This window comes from Littorina saxatilis, linkage group LG13, assembly GCF_037325665.1.
Source record: "Littorina saxatilis isolate snail1 linkage group LG13, US_GU_Lsax_2.0, whole genome shotgun sequence".
Taxonomy (NCBI): Eukaryota; Metazoa; Mollusca; class Gastropoda; order Littorinimorpha; family Littorinidae; genus Littorina; species Littorina saxatilis.
Genome location: NC_090257.1, coordinates 4,920,157 through 4,942,829, shown reverse-complemented (window position 1 = coordinate 4,942,829; position 22,673 = coordinate 4,920,157). Strand labels below are relative to the sequence as shown.

Sequence of the window (22,673 nt, the reverse complement as noted above, 5' to 3'; positions counted from 1 at the left end):
AAGAGGTTAACCAGCCAGTCAGAAAAAACACTTGAAGTGGTCAGAGTGGAAGTTCTATCACGGGAAATCATGTAGGGGAATCCAACATGAATCATCATTTCACTGTACATGCTCACTCAGGTTTCAGCTGCTGGGTTTTTGTGGGTTTTTTTCTGATAAAGATTCAGCAATACTCTTTCCAAGATTCTCTGAATTACTCAAACGCAGTATGACCCTGGTTGTGACATCTATAAATCAACAGTCTACAGTCCAGGTGAATGATACATGCTCCGCCTGGCAACCACCTCACATGTCATTTTCTGATATATACAACAAAGTCCATGGTTTTACACACACACACAAAAATGACAGTTGACTATAATTCAAGTGCTTGGTGATACAAAATTGTATGCCCACATTAAAATCCCTAAGTAACTCCACCCTTCCTCCCCTAAGTAAACAAGAAGAGCAAACGCTCGATCGAGTCACTTTCGCAGTTCTGAATATTATATGAGGCATCAGATGGACAGGAAGAAATTGCTATTCACAACACAATACAGATGTAAATAATTTGATGTAAAGAATAATCCTATAAAGTTTGAATCAAATCCGATGAATAGTTTCAGAGATATGATATTTCAATTTTTTTCCTTCAAGACATACCTGTGACCTTGAAAAAGGTCAAAGGTCACCAAAGCAGACGTCAAAGTGTAGAGGTCACTGGGAGTCACGTTCACATAAAATTTGAGCCCGGTCACTTTTATAGTTTCCGAGAAAAGCCCAACGTTAAGTTGTGTGTTGCCGAACAGAAAAGGCTAGTTATCTCCCTTGTTTTTCTGATAACGTTTGTAAAAGGCTACAGATGTAAATACTTTGATGTAAAGAATAATCCTACAAAGTTTCAATCACATCCGATGAACTTTGTCAAAGATATAAAATGTCTAATTTTTCCTTTGACGCTGACCTGTGACCTTGAAAAAGGTCAAAGGTCAACGAAACCATCGTTAAAGTGTAGAGGTCATTGGAGGTCACGACTAAACAAAATATGAGCCGGATCGCTTTGATAGTTTCCGAGAAAAGTCCAACGTTAAGGTGATGTCTACGGCCGGCCGGCCGGCCAGCCGGACGGCCGGCCGGACAGACTAACACTGACCGATTACATAGAGTCACTTTTTCTCAAGTGACTCAATAAAAATGATCACAAGTGAACCAAATCTATCAACGAAGCAAGAGGTTAAGCAGCCAGTCAGGAAAAACACTGCGAAAAGCAAGGACAAGTGGTCAGAGTGGAAGTTCTATCATGGTAAATCATGTAGGGGAATCCAACATGAATTCTCATCATTTCACTGTCCATGCTCACTCTCGTTTCAGCTGCTGGGTGTTATAATCCATGAACTACATACTCAATTCTTTAAATTTACAACAGAGCAGTCTAGTAGTAAAACGCGTGTCTGATGGCAAAGCCTTAACACTGGGAGCTATGCCTTTCATATTGCCTTAACCACGAGATGCCATACATGATGCCAATGACTATAATGCATTAACCCTAGGTTAGTTTACACACACAAAAAGGAAATGTAAATTTCCTTGGAAAAAACCCAACCAGGGGTTATTGCCATCAAATGACCTGAAATGCAACTCACCGTTCTTGATCAAGACAAAGGCAAAAGGAACAGTGCACAACCAAGCTACAGTACACTGATTGCGCTAACAACTCACTTGCAGTTGTCCAGTCCAATCTTTCCACGTTCCATCATGTCCACCAGACGGCCAGGAGTCGCCACCAGGAGGTGGCAGCCGCGGTCAAGGTCACGCATCTGGGCGCCAATGTCGGCTCCTCCGTACACCACACATGGCCTCAGGCGAGAGCGGTAGGAAAACTGTTGATGCAGGAGTAAAAAGTGTTATGACAGAAGTAAGCCTAGTGCAGAGAGAGAGAGAGAGAGAGAGAGAGAGAGAGAGAGAGAGAGAGAGAGAGAGAGAGAGAGAGAGAGAGAGAGAAGTAAGCCTAGCGTGAGAGAGAGAGAGAGAGAGAGAGAGAGAGAGAGAGAGAGAGAGAGAGAGAGAGAGAGAGAGAGAGAGAGAGAGAGAGAGAGAGAGAGAGAGAGAGAGAGAAGTAAGCCTAGTGTGGAGAGAGAGAGAGAGAGACAGAGCGAGAGCACTCAAATTACGGCAGAACAGTTATAAACGAGGACAAGTGATCAGAGTGGAAGATCTATCATGGTCAATCATGTAGGGGAATCCAACATGAATTCTCATCATCCACTGTCCACGGCAAATGATCGTAATTGTACATGCAGGCATGCACCTGCCGACAACCAGTTTTCCTACAACCAGTTTTCCTACAGACTAGCCTTTACGAGTTAACTACAGCCTGTTAACAAAGAAACCATGAAGGACTTGCCTTGCGAGCCTCATCGTAGATCTGTGAGGCCAACTCGCGGGTGGGAGCCAGGATGAGAGCTATGGGGTACATCTTGCGACGACCGTATCCACGACCCTGTAGACATACGCAAGATACAGAGAAAGGGAATAAAACATACTGCAAGAAAACACAAAACGGTTTTGTGACATGACTGTTTTGGGGACACACACACACAGCTATTACACTCACATTAAATAACATACTGTGCAAACGAGGACAAGTGATCAGAGTGGAAAATCTATCATGGTCAATCATGTAGGGGAATCCAACATGAATTCTCATCATCCACTGTCCACGGCAAATTCTGAATGAGATTTTTTTTTAAAACCTCTCAGAAACATACAAGGTACATTATAAATCCTCAGAAGAAAATGATAAGTAACATCATGCAGATGACGACCTCATCAGGCTGAAGAATTACGACCAGGACACAAGAGTGGCGAGTAGAGGGAGAGCGATATTTATTCCACTTACCGAGTTGCCTCCGTTGGGGCTAGCTTGTGGGCCGTGCTCATACACCTGGTTGAGGATGGGCAGCAAGAAGGCTGCAGTCTTTCCAGAACCTGTCACACAAGATAACCAGTTAGCAAGGTGTCGTAATGTCTTCAAGGCAACCTACAAACGTTGCAAATGACAATGCTGCCTTACTGACAGCGGTATTTACAAGTCGTTTTGCTAAATGTAAGCTGTAGTTGCCAATAACAAAAACAATAGCTAACGCAATATTTAAGAGGAAATCTAGTTTCTTAACAGAGTTTCACAGAAGACATGTTTCCGTCCCAAAACACTGCAGTTCACTACACGTGTTTTTCACATAACGCATATCTGAAGCTCGATCACCGTAGTGAAAATGATCTGAAGCACAATCACATATATAATCTGCCATCAGGTAAGCCATGCTCTTTTCACCAGCAGTGTAAGACAACCAACCGAAGTGTCATCATTTGGCAGCAAGTCTTTATAAGTAACGCTCCCTTCTTTACAAGCAGGTGAAAGAACCAGAAGAGCAAAGGACGACTAGCCATACAGACAAACACTGCTGATTCCTACGACTCACCAATTACTCGAGGTTTTAAGTTATAATTTGACTTTCATTCCATAGGGCTTATACACACAATAGACAGCTAAATCACACACACACACACACACAAAATGAGAATGCACAGGGGCACAGCAAACGGTAATCTAAACGAAGCAAAATCCAACAAAATTCAATTGAGCCTAATCGTACCTGTCTGGGCACAGGCCATCAGGTCGCGCCCGCCCAGTACGATGGGCAGAGCAAACTTCTGCACAGGTGTGGGCTTGTTGTACTTGCTGAGGGCGATGTTGTTGCGGATGATCTGCCCCAGCTTGCAGTCCTCAAACTGAAACACACCACAAAGGTAGGTGGTCAACATCACATTACAGTCCAATCAACCCTGGTCACTACATCACCACCCCAAAGCATCCCCGACAAATTCTATTCTCTCTGTAATTCATCTTTTTCATAACAACCACCTGTCTAAAACAACCACTTTTGGTTGGTCCCTTCAGTGGTCGTCACAGACGGGTTCGACTAAACTAGTGTGCCATGTGCTGCCTTTGTGCCATGTAGATGTACTGCCTTTGTGCCATGTGCTGCCTTTGTGCCATGTAGATGTACCGCCTTTGGATCTGTGATGTGCGATTCACTGAGGGGAACGATAGACGATCTCACAGTTCTACAATAGACAATTGCACAGTTGTAAGGCCAAAAAAAAAAAATTGTCTGTTTAGGGTAACCCGACCGACCCTATCGATTTGGCGCCGACCCAAAAACTTTTTTTTGATTTCAAAAAAAAAAAAAGAAAAAAAAGAGGTAAAAATGCTAAAAAAAGACATTTGGCGTTTCTTTCTCTCCCTTTCTCTCTGTTTTATTTATACGTTAGTTTTGAAACATGTATTCATCAAATATAAGAAGTGAATGTTCAGCCAACATAGCATTTACAAAAACAAAAACAAAAAAACAAAAAAACAAAAAATACCTACCTACCGACCCTACTTTTTTTGGTCATGTTACCCTAAACAGACAATTTTTTTTTTTGGCCTAAGAGAAAACTAATCATCCTGTCCCTGCTGCATGTTCATAGAAAGTGTTCAAAGCAAGTTATCTAAGGAAATATTGTACCATCACAACCAACCAAGGCAACACCACTTCATTCATCCTTTGAATATGGGTGACATTGTTTTGAGAAGAATTTGTCACAAGTGGTGGAAACAAGTTTCAAGAAGAATTAGTCACAAAGTGGTGGAAACAAGTTTCAAGAAGAATTAGTCACAAGTGGTGGAAACAAGTTTCAAGAAGAATTAGTCACAAGTGGTGGAAACAAGTTTCAAGAAGAATTAGTCACAAGTGGTGGAAACAAGTTTCAAGAAGAATTAGTCACAAAGTGGTGGAAACAAGTTTCAAGAAGAATTAGTCACAAAGTGGTCATGATGAAAGTTCTGTCCCTTTGTCTTCTAAGGATGCGACACAGTAACTGTCAGGTAAGTCCAGGTACCAAGTTGACCATGTCAAATCAACTGAGAAACTCACTAGCAGTGACAAGGCTACTCTGTGTGCATACGGGTATAAATTCATGATCAAAGCTCAAGCTATAAGATATACTGTTACCCTGCTCTATCCTTGCAGTTTATCCATAGATTATACTCATAATTGTTTATGCTTTCTGCCATCAGGTAAGCCATGCTTCTCTTCAAGCGGATCAGACAGGACACATTGTTGTCATCACACGGCAGATTAAAACAACTGAAAAGGAATGCTTGTATGGCCAATAAACCATACTTTAGAAAGAGACCAACTCTCTATCTAGCTAAAGGAAAAATTACCTTTATCTTTTATCTTGTCGAGAAGGCATAGTAATTCAATTAGTTTGTTTTTGGAATTGATTGGTGATTATTTTCTTCTGGGGTTATGCTCCTTGAATCACTTCGAGGTCTTGTTTGTTATATATAAAATAGGCTATTTTCCTGGTCTCCCATGGTACATTCGAAATCATACATTAATTGAAGATGTCTTTCTTTGGGCTGGTGTATGCCGACTTGGGAGCCCCCGTTTTGCACTTGGAGTATTCTTAAACAAACTTGGCGTATTTTCAGAACATGCTTCACACGCACCCGTCGTTCTGTTCATTAAGTTTACCGATACATTTAAAAAAATATGTTTCTATGTTTACCGACAAAAACTGTAATCATGTGTCAAAATACTGGATCGGCTTCGGGATGCGCTTGTGAAGAAAAGTAGTACAGGAATTTTTCTTGTCACATTCTTTTCAACTGACCGTACTGATCATTATCTAGACAATCATGTGTACAAAATACGGTGAAATCACATGGGTTCCCAGGTCTGTGTATGTATGCTAGTTCAATGGCAATTCGGCACTTACTGAAAAAATATCAGACGAATGTGGTTGAATGTGTAAAATTGCAGTTGACCCTTTAATTCATTCCAATGAACTATGAAAATTCAGCAAAACTGTTCCGAGTACTCGTGAGAGACGTATGCCACTGCCAAAAAATATGCAGAGTACTCACCAGCTTCACTAACAAGGAAGCAAGTCGAGGAATAAACATAGATTCTGCTAATCGTACAGTATTTCTGCCATCAGGTAAGCCATGATTCTCATCAAGCGGATCAGATTTGTTTTTTCATCACACGGCAGATTAAAACCAATTAAACACACAATCTGCTTTCAAATAAGTCTATCCTGTTGAAGATTAAATTAAATTTTGTTTGGAAATGTCAGGAGTGAAGAACCAGTGCTGTTTCCAGGCCTTGGTCTTTCAGAAATACTTGTTTTATCCGACACATTGTTCTGACCCCAGGCCGGTCGAATGTGCGATTGCTTTTATAAGTGGGACACAATTTGACCATTGTTTTTTGGCCCAGACATTTTGACCGATACTTATTTTGAATCCAGCTCCAACTGACCTATTGTCCTCTGTGCCTGGAAACAACACTGGAATGACTACAACAGAAAGAGGTGCAAAGACATGCACACAGTACAGACATAAAGATGACATACGCTCTCGATGTTGGGGGGAGGGTTTTCCCCAGTGGCCTCCACAGGGATGTCTTCATACTTGTCAAAGTTGATGCCAGTGTTGTCCGAGACGAACAACTCACTGTCAACAGAAGAATAATATACACCTTCAGAATGCTGGCATTACACATGTTCACCCCCATAAAAGGAAAGTACAACCATACACAAACAAATCAAAATAAGCTAAAGTCCCCATTGAATATTTTCTGCGATTGTAATTATCTGTCAAAAAAGACGAATAGAGGGCACCAAACCCATGTCCAACATGCGATCAGCCTCATCCAACACAAGGTAATTGAAGGGATGGAAAAGGCTTTATGTGTCATACAGCATCACAGGAGAAACATGAACTATTTTACAGATGGCGCTTCTTTAGACTTAAACATGTCCATGGTTTTACACCCCCAAAAACGAAGAAATGACTTGACTATAATTCAAGTGCTTGGTGACACAATTGTATATCCACATCAAAATCCTATAGTTACACCCCCCCCAAGTAACTCCACCCTTCCTCCCCCAAGTAAATAAAATGATCGCAAGTGAACCATATCAATCAACGAAGCAAGAGGTTAAGCAGCCAGTCAGGAAAAACACTGCGAAAAGCGAGGACAAGTGGTCAGAGTGGAAGTTCTATCATGGTAAATCATGTAGGGGAATCCAACATGAATTCTCATCATTTCACTGTCCATGCTCACTCAGATTTTAGCTGCTGGGTGTTATAAATTAGATTTTTTTGTTCCGATAAAAAGATTCAACAAGATTCTCTGAATTACTCAAACACAGTATGACCCAGGTTGTGACATCTATATATCAGGAGCCTACAGTCCAGGTGAATGACATACAATACCGATACATGCTCAGCCTGGCGACCACCTCATGTCATTTTCTGATATATACAACAAAGTCACCATGACAACTTTCTTCTCAAAATGCTGTCACTTCATCAGGAGACATGCAGGAGAAGCGACATCATTTTTATGTGACAGCATGATTCGCTTTATGATTTCTCAAACTTTTGTTTTGCTTTTGAAATCAAGAGATTTCATTTTGAAACAGAGGGTCAAGAAGAGACATTTTGGGTCGTGTCCATGGTATCAAGCAAGGGAACCCAAATCCCCACTCACTTTTCCAGTCGCTCGTTGCGAGGCAGGGGGTTGGCCCAGTCCTCTTTTCCATCCTGGGCGCAATCCTGACGGTTGTCCCAGCGGTTGTAGCCCTGTCCCTGTCCCATACCGCCGCCACTGCGCTGTTGGCGGTCACGCGAGGAGCCATCATCTGCCAAAGCGTCCCAGCGGCTGTTCTGGGGAGGCATGGGGGGAGGGGCGCTCCCCTGGCGGTCAAAGCGACCACCTCCTTGCTGCCCGCCCCATCCGCCGCCATCCCTGCAAAGGTTCACACACAAGAGGGTACAGTAAAACCTCCCTTTCAAGACTATGTCAACCCGGAAAAAAAGGTCTTAAAACAGGAAATCTTTTAGGTGGGGGCAAATTTCCTGACACTGTAAAAATATGCGGGGGGATGTAACGCTGCCCGCCTAAAGACACCAAGAGACAAGGTCTTTAGAGTTCACTATGTTTTCAGACACTGTACAAAATTAGTCTAAAAATTAAGTCTTCAAGATAATCTCAAACAAGAGGCGAAGCCTTCAAGGCTCACGTAAGAAATCGACAAACAGTAACACAAACTCAGTCACTCCGTCACACATACCGGCACACATACACACACACACTGACACACACACAGTGAGCATAGGTGACACTGTGCAAGAAAGCGAGACACTAGATCTAGATCTGTCTGTCTGCATGTAGCCTACTTCCAGGGACACGACTGCCAACTAGTCTCGGGCCGCTCAAAATACCAATGACTGAGACTTTCAGTAATTCCTTCGCGTGACGTCTAACCCTCTTACGTCATAATGTGACGTCTTCAAATGACGAAATGTTAAAGTTTCTACCACAGACATACACACGCATGCACACACGCACGCACAGACAGACAAAGTTACGATCGCATAGGCTACACTTACGTGAGCCAAAAATGAGGTATTCAAGAAGAGTGATTTTAAAATGCAAGGTCTCATGACAGGTTTCAGTATATCACAAAAACATCCACATAGAGGGCTGGACGGGCAGAAAACTGTTCAAAAGTGTTGTGGTTTTGATCCCCAGAGAACAGGGGCATGTCAAAAGTGTTGTGGTTTTGATCCCCAGAGAACAGGGGCATGTCAAAAGTGTTGTGGTTTTGATCCCCAGAGAACAGGGGCATGTCAAAAGTGTTGTGGTTTTGATCCCCAGAGAACAGGGGCATGTCAAAAATGTTGTGGTTTTGATCCCCAGAGAACAGGGGCATGCCAAAAGTGTTGTGGTTTTGATCCCCAGAGAACAGGGGCATGTCAAAAGTGTTGTGGTTTTGATCCCCAGAGAACAGGGGCATGTCAAAAGTGTTGTGGTTTTGATCCCCAGAGAACAGGGGCATGTCAAAAATGCCCAGATATAAAACATTCCAGGGTACTTTTCTTCTGCGTTCGTGGGCTGAAACTCCCACGTACACTCGTGGTTTTTTTTGCACGAGTGGAATATTACGTGTACGACGGTTTTTACCCCGCCATTTAGGCAGCCATACGCCGTTTTCAGAGGAAGCATGCTGGGTATTTTCGTGTTTCTATAACCCACCGAACTCTGACATGGATTACAGGATCTTTTTCGTGCGCACTTGGTCTTGTGCTTGCGTGTACACACGGGGGGTGTTCGGACACCGAGGACAGTCTGCACACAAAGTTGACTCTGAGAAATAAATCTCTCGCCGAACGTGGGGACGAACTCACGCTGACAGCGGCCAACTGGATACAAATCCAGCGCGCTACCGACTGAGCTACATCCCCGCCCTTCCAGGGTACTGATAACATTCCTCCAAATAAAGCTTGAAGAACTATGCGATACATGCAGCACTGTTTAACTCAAACTTCTCGATGAAATTATAATATGGTCATAATTCTTGCAGCCCAAACTCCTGCATTGACAGTACTGGTTATTCTGTGTGTGCATTGATAGCTTCCAGCCAAATCTTGTGATTCTGTGTGTGTATGCTTTTTACCAACCTGCTGTCAGGGCGACCCTGGAAGCCACCACGCCCACCACTCCTGTTGTTGCCAAAGTTGTTGTACTGCTGGCCACCACCGCGCCCACCGCGGTAGTCGTTGAAGCCACCACCTCCTCTGCCGCGGTCACCACCAGCGAAGCCACCGCGGTCGCCCCTGTAGCCACCACGGTCACTGGCGAAGCCACCCCTGTCTTCTGCAAGTGCAAAGCAAAGGACACATAAAGACACATTTATAGAGATGCAATTTAAAGACATATGACAGCAACTTACACTCAGGGAAGCAGAAACTGGAACAGCTTCCTTCTACTTCTCCAGTTTGAGTGCTGATGAGTATGCGCGGAATGTCTTCCATCACCACAATCATCAGGCATCAAAAACACGTTGTTGAAAATATGCGTTCATTACTAATATCAAAGTGAGGATCAATGATGATCGGTGCTCACCGACACATACTAGCGTATGGTCTATTCTTTCCAAACAAAGGGCACGAGACTTGCATGAATCTTGTCCCTGCTAGTGTTATAATGAAGATGTGACCTACAATACAAAGTACAGAACTGCGAGTACATTCAGACTGGACTGCACTAATACCCTCAAACCAACATACAAGTGCCATTGACCACTTCTCTTGCCCTTCCCAAGTTTAACACAAACATTTTTATTTCCTTCACATGTTACACTGCTTCAGCCTGCACGTTTAAGTGATACACAGCTTCAACTTCATCCTCCAAACACTCAACATTAAAATCAGCATTTTGGGCGACTGCCTTCCTCAACTTTGCCATCCAGCCGTGCAATATTATCCACACCTCCCCTCCCCATACAATGAAAATCTTTTTCATATAAATTAAACCTATACTCATTGTTTGCCAATACAAATATACCCATGAGACTAAGAATTACCTCGGTCTGGGGGAGGGGGTCCGCTCCAACCACCCTGTTGTGGGGGAGGTCCAGCGGGGGGTGGAGGTTGGCTAAGGTTGGGTGTCAGCACCGGCGGAGGCTGGTTGCGAAGATGCGGGGGGATGTAACGCTGCCCGCCACCCAGCTGCCCGCCTACACACAACACCAAGAGACAAGGTCTTTAGTGTTCACTATGTTTCCAGACTTAAAAACTCAACAAGTAGTGCTTAGTTAATTTGACTTGAAATCAAGGTCAAGACAAGAAGAGAACCATTCATGCACACAGAATGCAATCTGGGCAGGTCAGTTCATTACCCGCATCTGTGCAAACCTAGCTAGCTAACACTAACAGTTCTCTGTTCATTCATAGCTTTCATACAAATGTTTCACAACTGCTGTGCATTTTGACAAAGAGACAAAGAATGAGCGTACAGCAGGGTTTAGAAGCAGAACTACAAGGTAAACTTTTCAAACTGCAGAGCAGAGCTCCCCCTCCCCTACATCACTCAGAAAACTTGCAAATCCTTGTCTCCTGATGTAATACAGAACTCAAAAACAAACAGATACATGTGTGCAAGTGCACGCACACACCAGATAACCGTCACAGACCTATGTAGCACTTAACACCTATCAGTGTCAGCCATGCCTAGAAACTGTTACAACTCTAAATCACAGCATCAGACAGTGACAAGTTTCTGTACATTCATAATCTGTTGGGATTATCTAATATGTTTTGTGCAATCTTCGTGCTCTAGAACCACTAACATATGTATACTCCTGAATCTAATAAAACAAAAAGAATAGCATTTCCGAATGCACAAATTTCACTAGACCAACAACTGTCACAACTCAAAACAAAGGCTCACACGTCAAATGAAAGACAAAACTCGTTTTCAGCCATCGACATTCAAGTACTGTAGCCAGGGGATTCTGAATTGCAGGAATAAAGAAAGGCGCAATAGATTGGCCATAAATGATGAGAAGAAATGCACTTAATTTCAAGCACACCAATCAAGAGTGATGCACTGATTTAGAAAACCACCCAATGATGCTAACCCTGTCAAGTGTCCAATTTTGTGCAGATTCTTTCATCATTCACAGTATCAAATTACAAGAAGCTACAATGTCTTCACTCGAGTAGACTTAAGTATCTGGTCTGTGTCTCATCTGATCAGAAACAGGGAAATGCAAACAACATTCCACAAAAACACATACACGCTCACACACAAAAAGAGAAATTCTTAGCTTGCAAAACGCAGAAAAAAGAAACTGATATGGCAAAACTCAGCAGGGAGTATATAGCGCATGCAAGAGGTTAAATAATAATCCTAGCAAACTGTATGCAAAAACAGATATAAAGGTACAAAGCCATTAGTATACGTATAAATTAATTCTTGAGAAAAACAGCAAAAATATAGTGCACTGCAAATGCTCAGTTCTAAAACGGCAGCTTGCTTGCCATGGCAACTATTATGGGAGGGTGGGGTCGTCGTTATGTTTAAACAACTCTCTCTGTGCTCAGTGTTTTGCAGATCAGATCTAACTCCACTGGAGAACATCGTGTCTTAAATCAAATCTGGGGGGAGGAGCAGGACGACAAAAGTTGCCCAAACACCACTTTGACTTTAGCTTAAAAACTGTTCAGATAAGCCATAATGCACTGCTCAGAAAAATTTGGATACACACTACCACTACTCACAACGCTGCAAGCACTCTATTACGACAATGAGCAATGCACTATGAAGTGAAGCCCAAGAAAGAATTTGAAGTGCAACATATTTGAGAATATGCAACAGTTATTAACTGTACAGACTACACAAAGGCACTGAGAATGCATAAACCGACTGAGCTAGAGTAGATAGTCAAACAATAAATAGAATAAAACTTTGTACAAACCAAAAGGCAAGAATGTGGCAACGAAAGCATCAAAGAAACAAGCAGTGAAAGAAGGAAAAGAGAACTGAATGAAAGGAACAGAGCAAACAGTTGACAACACAGGTAGCAGGTAAAACCGAGGAGCACAGGTAGCAAGAAAAAATACCTTGGTTGTAGAAAACCATTTGCTCGGCTGGAAACCGCACTGCGTGGAAATTGCCAACATCTACAAATAACGTACGTACAGTGTCTTAGTTTAACTCTAACTGTATGACATAAAATTCTTCGCCAGCCCCTCCCCGCCCATGTATTACTATAACCTTTAACTGAAAAATTATAAAACATAGTCACCCATACCAAACGACTTGAAAAAACCAAGGTATTCTGGCCACAGGTTAAATTATGGGGCTCAAGAACACTGGCAGAAATAAAAATTCATAAAACTCATAACCTCATTTTTAATGTTAGTGTACAATCATTTAAAATTCAAAGTTTAAGCATAAAAGCTATATCAACAGGGCCTCACATCCACGTCGGACATATGAGGATATTTTTTTCAAATGTCCCATATATTTTTCATGCAGGACAAATGTCCTATTGTTTTTGTCACAAAGTGGTCAATGTCCGATTATTCTATCATTTGATCCGGACATCGTCAGTACTTCTCAATTTACAGTAGTTTGAATGCTAATTTATCGATGTATTGCGAAGCGATGTGTAGCAGACGAAATTAGACACTTTGTGCCTCTAGTACCAAAGAGTTTCCAAGGCTCGCAACTCGGAATGCTCGAAGCCAGTTGAGAGTTGCCTCCCTTCACGCTTTCCCCGAAAATAAACATGCCGCCTAAACGAAAACTGATTCCAGAAAAGGGACAGAAGAAATTACACATCAAGTCCCTTCCCTCATCATCTGTCAGTAGCACGGAAACTGAGCTTCCTCCAGCCCCAGAGCAGTTAGAGCCCGATCGCCCAGGTGAGAATGTCGATCGCCATATTCAAACATCGGAGCCAAAGAAAGACACTACCCCCTCCCTCACGCGTAACTTCGTCTCAAGCTTGATGCGTGTGTACCTGGAGGGGCCAAAGGATGACATTCACAAGTCACAGTGGGTGGTGAAGGTTGTTGAAAAGTGGACATCCACGAGGAAGCGAATGCTCTTCAGCAAAAGAAAGGAACCAGCACAGTTGTTCAGAGACAGAAACACTGCACTGACTCGATGTAATTTATTTTATATTTTCTGTTACCTTTTTGCCAAGAAAAGTATTTTTGTTCTTTTACCCTCGTGCCAAGAAACTAGTCAAGTTTAATTATATTTACGTTTTGTTACGGGAAAAAAATGTCCTATTGATTTGTTTTTGTTCAGGACAAATGTCCTATCACTTTTACATTGGCCAGGACATTTGTCCTATGCTACCTCTCATGGATGTGAGGCCCTGTATCAAAGCAACCAGGCAGTATGCCCCTAATCAACGTAACCAAGGTCAACTAAAATGAACGGCCCCTATCCCAAGTCTAGACATACATTTATACCTTACGAGGGCTACAAAAAGTCTGATTAAAGTCTCTTCTCCCAGTGCTACAGCTAGTATATCTGGTGGCCCTGTAGTGTATGATAACTTAGCAGGAGGGGAAGCGAGGAAATGTGAAAATGGCAAACACAAAAGGGATATCGAAATCAAGGATGGCCCTTGCACTTTTCAGGCCTGGGAATGAGTAAAAGTGGTTTGGGCGTACTGACGGGAAAATGGTGCGTTTTAAGCATTTTTAAGGGCACACGGAGGCTCTTTTCTTACACAATTATATAAAAGGACTTCGTCGAAGGTGTATCATTCCCAGGCCTGATACTGTAATAGCAACGACAGGTCTGGGTAACAAACGAATTAAAATAAACCCAATTTTATATCAAAAGAAATATGCTATTGGGCATTTCGCAGAATAAAAAAAAAAGGGGGGGGGGGGGGGGGGCCCAGAGAATACAGACATAAATCCACTTCACTGCAACCACTTCTGACAAGAAATAAAAAGTTCCTTTTAAGATCAAGGGTTAAATGAACGTAAAAGCACCCAAGAGCTCACGAAACAGAAAACAAACAAAAAGTCAGGAGTACACAAAAGTTTCTGAGGCTTATCTTCACCCCCCCCCTGCCCTTTTTTTTCGCAATACAAAAAAACAACAAAGAAACTGTCGCAAGCTGCAAAATCAGTTCTGCAACTTAAATTCACCTAAACTAAACCATAGGCCAGTGCAACCTGTTAACCCTTGACACACCACTTCGGCAAACAAAAGTCACCGACAGTTACGTTCAGCTGACCAAAATGACAGAATACAAGCTCCAAGGAATGAAACCGTGAGATCCAAAGAATGAAGCAGAGCAGGCCTGTGCTCTCAATCCATCAAGTCATTCAGCATGCGCTTTAGACTTGCACTGTCGAGCCCTGCTACTGCTCAGTGCCAATGCAAAATGAACCAAGCCAGCCAGCTTCGTTTACACTGAGGTTGTCCTTAATGAAAACCACCTGTGCCAAGGCCTTAACTTCCACTCCACAGAACCAGTTGACAGTTGAAGATCGGGGAAAGACAACTCACCGTAATGGTTGAGGCTTATCCACGCAAAACATTGGCAACAAAAACAAGTGACCTGTTCCCAAGCATCGATTTTTACCAAATGAACTACATAATAATGGACTGAAAGAAAATATGGCACTACTTATGAAATAGACCATTTTCAAAAATAACTCGGACAGGATTTTCAGCAGTCTGGCGAGTAAGAGCCACGCAATCAGGAGAATACAGACATAAATCCACTTCACTGCGACCACTTCTGACAAGAAATAAAAAGTTCCTTTTAAGATCAAGGGTTAAATGAACGTAAAAGCACCCAAGAGCTCACGAAACAGAAAACAAACAAAAAGTCAGGAGTACACAAAAGTTTCTGAGGCTTATCTTCACCCCCCCCCTGCCCTTTTTTTTCGCAATACAAAAAAACAACAAAGAAACTGTCGCAAGCTGCAAAATCAGTTCTGCAACTTAAATTCACCTAAACTAAACCATAGGCCAGTGCAACCTGTTAACCCTTGACACACCACTTCGGCAAACAAAAGTCACCGACAGTTACGTTCAGCTGACCAAAATGACAGAATACAAGCTCCAAGGAATGAAACCGTGAGATCCAAAGAATGAAGCAGAGCAGGCCTGTGCTCTCAATCCATCAAGTCATTCAGCATGCGCTTTAGACTTGCACTGTCGAGCCCTGCTACTGCTCAGTGCCAATGCAAAATGAACCAAGCCAGCCAGCTTCGTTTACACTGAGGTTGTCCTTAATGAAAACCACCTGTGCCAAGGCCTTAACTTCCACTCCACAGAACCAGTTGACAGTTGAAGATCGGGGAAAGACAACTCACCGTATTGGTTGAGGCTTATCCACGCAAAACATTGGCAACAAAAACAAGTGACCTGTTCCCAAGCATCGATTTTTACCAAATAAACTACATAATGATGGACTGAAAGAAAATGTGGCACTACTTATGGAATAGACCATTTTCAAAAATAACTTGGGCAGGATTTTCAGCAGTCTGGCGAGTAAGAGCCACGCAATCAGGACGAACAACTAATTCTGATGTGTATGTTATGTTATGCGGCGAGAGCACAATATACCCTTTTCTTTCAAAAACCAAAGTTCATATTTGTGGAAATGCTCGCTGGCATGTAGTGATCGCCTCACAGTGTGTTTTGATCAAGGTCACGTGCGTTTGGCTAGAGGTCACATGCATTGAGGAAAATACACGTGATTAGCGAACATTTCCAGTGATCAGCAAGCCATCGGTGAACCTGGCTCTGCATAGTATACACATCATAGTTCGATGTTCGTTCTGATTGCAGGTTAAAGCCGATCGGAACATGGAACTTGCTCCGAATGTTGTGAAAAGCGCGTCCGAGGTAAAGGGGCTCTTGCTCTTCCAGACCGCTGAAAATCCCAACAGAGTTATTTTCTGAAAACATTTATTGTGGGTAAAACGGCAATTAGTCTAACTAACCCAGCTAACATGGAGCAAACTTTGTTTTTGAAAATTGCCAAAAACATTAAAAACAGGAAGGACTGACACAACGGCAATCTTACCTTGAAATACTTATTTAAATTTTTACTGCTAAATTATCAGTAATTATCTGGTTAATGCAAAAAATGGTTGGCGTTCATTCAGAGTGCGAATCTGACCATGCGTGGAATCCAGCTCACCCAAAATGGTACTAGTGCACGGGAGAGCAAGAAAGCTCTTTCTCACAGAAAATCAGTAAGTCTTCAACCTTTAAGAAATCTAAAAACAAAGACTGCCAACGTTAACAAATTCAGAATAAAAAAACAAGCAAGGCAAGTTACAGGATCGTTTAATTGTGACAAACCAAAACGATACAAATATGGTATCGTTTTGTTTTGTCACAATTAAATGTTCTTATAAGATACCTTGCTTGTTTTTTTATTTCAATATTAAAGTTCAAAGACTGAATAAAAACAGGAACATCTGGAAAATGTAACTCACTGTTAGGGGGAAATCCTTGATGGCCAAAGTCACGTCCACGCCCTGCGGCGTTGATGTCCAGAGCAGCAAACTGGATGGAGCGAACAAAACCAATTAAAAACAATGTAAGAAAAACATGTCGAATATTTATACTGCAAGCGATAACCTTGCAATAGACGAATTCCGGTAGTAGCTGTCAGGGTTGCATGGGTTGTCACCAAGGCAAACATATTACACTTGATAGGCCAATCAGCAACGAGCAGCATGTGTCAACATGCGGTTGGCACTCTACAGAGTTAATTCAGAACATAGTTTATTGAGCCCAGTAAATCGAGACCAACCAAAGCTATGCAAGATTGCAATCTTGTAGTTACACACAACTCCACACCCTTAAAATACTAGGAAGTATCATTCCTTTTGCAAAACTATATTGAGCGGACAGTGCAGAAAGCACAGATCCCTGAGATGTCAGTCATTCACATGATTGCACTGGTACAGAGCACTGACCACGAGCGGAGACGCACCGCTCATGTTTTGGGCCTACAATATCACATGTAGCTTGCTGCTGGTTTCCAAGGAACTCTTCCAAAGACATAAAAACGTGATATATTTTTGAACATAGTCCAGGGTTCGACACTAGGGGGGGGGGGAAAGCCCCAGAGTTTTGTGTTCCGCCCCAAACATTGCCGAAGCTTGGGGCCCACTCCGCCCCAGGATAAATTCCAACAATGACAAACCGAAAATTCTAATGCCAGAGCCAATCACTAAAAATCGCCAGTCAAAGTCGTCACTGAAATTTGCGTTACGATCAATGCCGCAGTCAAAGAAAACAACATTGAAATGGTCGAGGGACAAAGCCGCAAGGGAAATAGCTCCCAGATTGCGCTCTTTAGCGTGAGATAAGTATCGCCTTCAAATGCCAAACGCAAAATGTGGTGACACATCCCTGGTGTAAAAAGACATGGAAATGAAGATGAACAGGGTAGAGAGAAACAAAAAAAGGAGACCGATGCAGCCAAAAGCGCGAAGCACTGTCATAATTTCAATGTCAAATGGTTGAAAGAATTTCCCTGGCTTCAGTACGATGAAGAAAAACAGACAATGCATTGCCGCCCGTGCAGATCTTATGACGGAGAACCACTTGGAAAAATTGGGGATTGAGTGGGCCCCAGATTTTTGCTTTCAGCCCCAGCAATTTCCATCTCTGGGGCCAGTGTGGCCCCAGGCCAAATAAGTTGGTATTCCAAGCTTTCGCAAACTTCAAAGCATATCGAAAGCGGAGGTCAGAAGTTCTTGCGACTTTCAAAGAATAAAAAAGAGCTTGTCTTGCAAATCTCTCGCGGTATCTGCTCAGATCACAGGCGGAAGGTATCGTTCACTGGACCACTACTTTCATAGAAAGACTACAAGGTTTGTCACTCAGCTTCGAGTCGTGCTCCACTAACTTCAGAAAAAAATTATGCAAAAAATAATTGCCAATGTCAAGAATCTTTGTAACTTTACAAATGCCGTGATAAATGAATGTTCTAACTATCTGTACCTTTTATATTTAGCTGCCTGTCCGCTGCATGTTTTTAAAACGTATTTTGTGCGACCAAACGTGTCTGTCAACGGCATACCACTTAGATCCTGTGCGAATGATCTGGATCTGGATTTGTTACGTTGCAGGGACCACTGTTGGTCATCTTCGCAACGGATGATGATCGTCGTATGTCCGAGGAGATAGTAGTCCGATGCGATCATTGGTTATATAATAACCGGATATTCGATGATTATTTTCATTGGTAGACTGAAATCGTCTGCATCGCTTCCGTGCACGGTTAATGTTATTCCGTTGTTATGCCAAAAACCTAAACTGAAACTCCCGTGGGTAGCTTCCCTTTGCTGCAATATTTACATAATATATGTTTTAGACCAATGAGCACTGGTATGCATATTCGGTGAGGGATGCATGATTTCTTACCAACTACAGGATAGCGGTTCGCAAACGAACATTCGTCCAAATGATGGTTAAAAACAACCTGCAGCGGACGGCAGCTGAAAATTAAAGGTACATACAGTTAAAACAATCATTCAACTGTATTTATTTGACCTCACGCAGACTGTAGGAAGAGGCAAACCGTTTTGAACAAAATAATTGTCCGCAGGAAGCGACTCCAAGAACACAGACGACTCGAAGTTGAGTGTCATACCTTGTAGTCTTTCTATGAAAGTAGTGGTCCAGTGAACGATACCTTTCGCCTGTGCTCAGATACCGAAAAGGTCTATTCTCTGTCAATGACTGAATGAGTCATTCTTTCTGACCACAAAAAGACGAGAAGCGAAGAACACACCCCTGGAGGGACAGCTTTTAAGTTCGAGTCAATGTGTACATTCAAGATTACTCTTTAGGCCTTGATTTTTACACAGAACAGAATTGTGGCCATTTCTCGCTGGTGTCGGTCAACATAATTCATAAATCTTCAATTTCTCCAATATTTTTTCGAAGTCCAATCGCTTCTTTTACTTGCCAATAATCGGAACGAGGTGCAAAATCTACCAGTCAAAAAAGAGACTCAGGTTGTTGCAAGTTGTTTGTGTAAGGTCTTTCCCCCTTCTTTTTCTCCTGAAATTACTCTGGGTATCAACGTGACCCAACGTGGCCGCGGTCCACTGGGCCTAGTTCAACTCCGTTGTCAAACCCAAACTATCACCATAAACTTGAAGTATCAAGCTAAAAACGATTATCTCAAAAGTCTGACCAAAACTAATAAGAAGTCTTGGGTCTCATCGTTGAAACCAAGTGTGGCAGGCATCTGTTTCGAGACGATTGGGCTTTGTAGAAGACAAAGACTAACGTTTTAAGAAACAAATGTACTCACTTATCCGCCATTTTGTTCACGATGTTGAAGCGTGGGTGACCGGCGAAAAAGAAAAATGCCATTTTCACAAAAAGTAATAGGTTTTTCAACATAAACTCTTAACCAAATTGTACAAAAGTGTTACCTGCTGCTCTAGACCCGGTCCATTTTGGGCAGAACCATTAGGCATGTTATGAAGCTTTGATAAAACTCGTCCCAAAAAAGAAGGAAGATGGAGACTGAAGTAAAATCCCTAGCAGAGCGAAGTCACGTGGGCTAAAGGGCGCAAGGGAGAGAATCCACGAGAAAATATGCATATTCAGCAGACGGCTTTCCAGTTACTAAAAATCTTCTAGTGGTTTTTTGTTTTACATAAACTATGAGATGAAGGATTATTTTTAAATTTGTGAAATAAATGCACTTAAAAGGCAAATCGGAAAAACAAATAAAATAAAGTGGAAGTGCAATGCTTTTGGCACACACACTCGACAACGTGACTCATGCAGTATCCGGTGCACAGGAACTTGTATCAAAGGACAAAGCGCCGTTCGATCATTATTTACTCCTTCATCTGATGATGATAAAATCGTTTATTTAACGTCACTCTGTAAAAACATTGGCAACATTTGTCTTAAATTAAAAGCACACACAGGCGCGCACACACACTTTCCCTTTATTTACAGTGGTTCCCTCCCACCCCCCCGCGCACACTCCTTCATCCTTACTGTACCTTACTACTGTACTACTATTCACTACTGTGATCCGGTGTTACGCTATTTACTCTTTCAATCAGTTTTCTCACCGGCCTTGTTGATCTCGCATAAACTCCACGTTGACTATGCCCCCTCCCTTCACAAGTCAGTACTGATGATCGACCTGTGGTACTTGGAGTCTCATGGAGTCTAATTCGTTTAGAAGAAAAAAAATGCATTTCGACTTAGTTCGAAATTTACTTTAGGCCCAAAAAAAAAAAAAGGTCTGTTTACGGTAACCCGACCGACCCTAGTTTTTTCGCGCGACCCTAGACTTTTTTTTGGCATTTGGGAAAAAAAAAAAAAATCTTGTTTTTTTGGCAAAATAACGTAAAAATATGGTTTTTTGGAAAAAAAACAAAAAAAAAAAAAAAAAAAACAATCCCGACCTACCGACCCTATTATTGGGCCTATGTTACCGTAAACAGACCTATTTTTTTTTTTGGCCTTATCAAAAAATCATCCTTCCCTTCTGTCATTCAAGGGACGTAACCATGCACTCGGTGCACGTTTGAAAAAAAGAATCGTATTTTGGGGTAAAAGTATGGAATTTCACCACAAATTTCCTTCATTAGTAAGAAACTGACATGCTGTTCTCCCTTTATAAGTGTATCGCTTTGGGAGGATAGTTAATGTAGAGTTTATGCGAGACTCAACAAGGCCAGTAAGACAGGCTGAAAACTGGTTGAAGGAGTAATCTTGAGATCGTTCCCCCGCGCGGAAGGACAACTCGACTCTCTCTCTCTCTCTCTCTCGGCACACACACACTGAACGTGACACACAGACACACACACACACACACACACACACACACACACAGCACACACTGACTGGCCGTGGCAAACACACACACACAAACACCAATAGTCTAAAAAAATCGGATGAACGGCCAAGCTTGACGAGTGTAATGGGTAAGCTTATGGGAAGCCGTTTGGCTCATAACCTATACGCGCATAAGAAATAATTCATATGCGCATAAGAAATAATTCATACGCGTGTAAGAAATAAAAGTATTTATTACACGTGTATTAAATAATTAATCATTTCTTACACGTGTAGGACTTATTGTTTATTATTATTTATTATACAGTGTCTTCACCGTGCCGCTTCGGTCAGTTGAACATCACAAGATCAGTGGTGGGAGTACTAACGCATTGGACGTTTTGCGAACAGAGTTCAATACGAACGGCCGTTGTTGAAAATCAAACCCGGGCTCGAACAGGCACTGGAGAGGTTAGAGTGTTATCAGCCGAACTCGGTTGCTGTGACGTATTCCACACCATCTACAAGGGATTTGTCGCTTTGCAAGTCGTACATTTTCCGATTCAAGTTTTACTGCACCGCTGATTTCTTATGCGCATATGATTGATTTCTTACGCGTGTATTTTTTGTTTGTTTGTTTGCTTAACGCCCAGCCGACCACGAAGGGCCATATCAGGGCGGTGCTGCTTTGACATATAACGTGCGCCACACACAAGACAGAAGTCGCAGCACAGGCTTCATGTCACTCTTACCCAGTCACATTATTCTGACGATGATGACACCGGACCAACCAGTCCTAGCACTAACCCCATAATGCTAGACGCCAGGCGGAGCAGCCACTAGATTGCCAATTTTAAAGTCTTAGGTATGACCCGGCCGGGGTTCGAACCCACGACCTCTCGACTGATCACGGGGCGGACGCCTTACCAATAGGCCAACCGTGCCGGTTTACGCGCGTATGAATTATTTCTTACGTGCATAGTAAGATTTATAATTCATATGCGCGTAAGAATTAATCCTTATGGGTGTATGAATTATTTCTTATGCGCGTACAAATCATTTCTTACGCGCGTATGAATTATTGCTTACGCGCGTATAATTATAGGTTATGAGCCAAACTGCTTTCCATACATGGGAAGCAATTTCGCGGTCCCATTTGTCCCTTGAAGCAATGTTTGGATTAAAAACACGCTCAGAAAGTTAAAATAAAACGAAGAGAGGTACAGAAAAGCGTTCTATCCTTCTCAGCGCAACTACTACCCCGCTCTTCTTGTCAATTTCACTGCCTTTGCCATGAGCGGTGGACTGACGATGCTACGCCAGTATACGGTCTTGCTGCGTTGCATTGCGTTCAGTTTCATTCTGTTAGTTCGACAGCTACTTGACTAAATGTTGTATTTTCGCCTTACGCGACTTGTTTTCCTTGATTTTATCAAAATTTTCGAGGGGCGCGGGACC

General features: G+C 42.4%; 1 protein-coding gene across 4 annotated transcripts in view; it reads right to left on the bottom strand.

The window, feature by feature from the left end:
* LOC138945931 (ATP-dependent RNA helicase DDX3X-like) overlaps window positions 1–19,968 on the bottom strand; it is a 35,481-nt gene extending 15,513 nt beyond the window's left edge. The window contains exons 1-11 of one of the 4 annotated variants that reach the window (XM_070317452.1): window positions 19,847–19,968; window positions 16,883–16,952; window positions 12,512–12,571; window positions 10,471–10,623; window positions 9,566–9,761; window positions 7,593–7,850; window positions 6,451–6,550; window positions 3,636–3,771; window positions 2,879–2,967; window positions 2,384–2,479; window positions 1,699–1,859 (exon numbers count right to left, since the gene is read on the bottom strand). In XM_070317452.1, coding sequence (XP_070173553.1) covers window positions 1,699–1,859; window positions 2,384–2,479; window positions 2,879–2,967; window positions 3,636–3,771; window positions 6,451–6,550; window positions 7,593–7,850; window positions 9,566–9,761; window positions 10,471–10,623; window positions 12,512–12,571; window positions 16,883–16,952; window positions 19,847–19,891 — 1,364 coding nt within the window. In that variant the 5' untranslated portion in view covers window positions 19,892–19,968. The remainder of the gene's footprint in view (window positions 1–1,698; window positions 1,860–2,383; window positions 2,480–2,878; window positions 2,968–3,635; window positions 3,772–6,450; window positions 6,551–7,592; window positions 7,851–9,565; window positions 9,762–10,470; window positions 10,624–12,511; window positions 12,572–16,882; window positions 16,953–19,846) is intronic. The other 3 variants (XM_070317454.1, XM_070317453.1, XM_070317455.1) reach the window with 3 other exon arrangements.
* Between the last annotated feature and the right edge of the window lie 2,705 nt (window positions 19,969–22,673).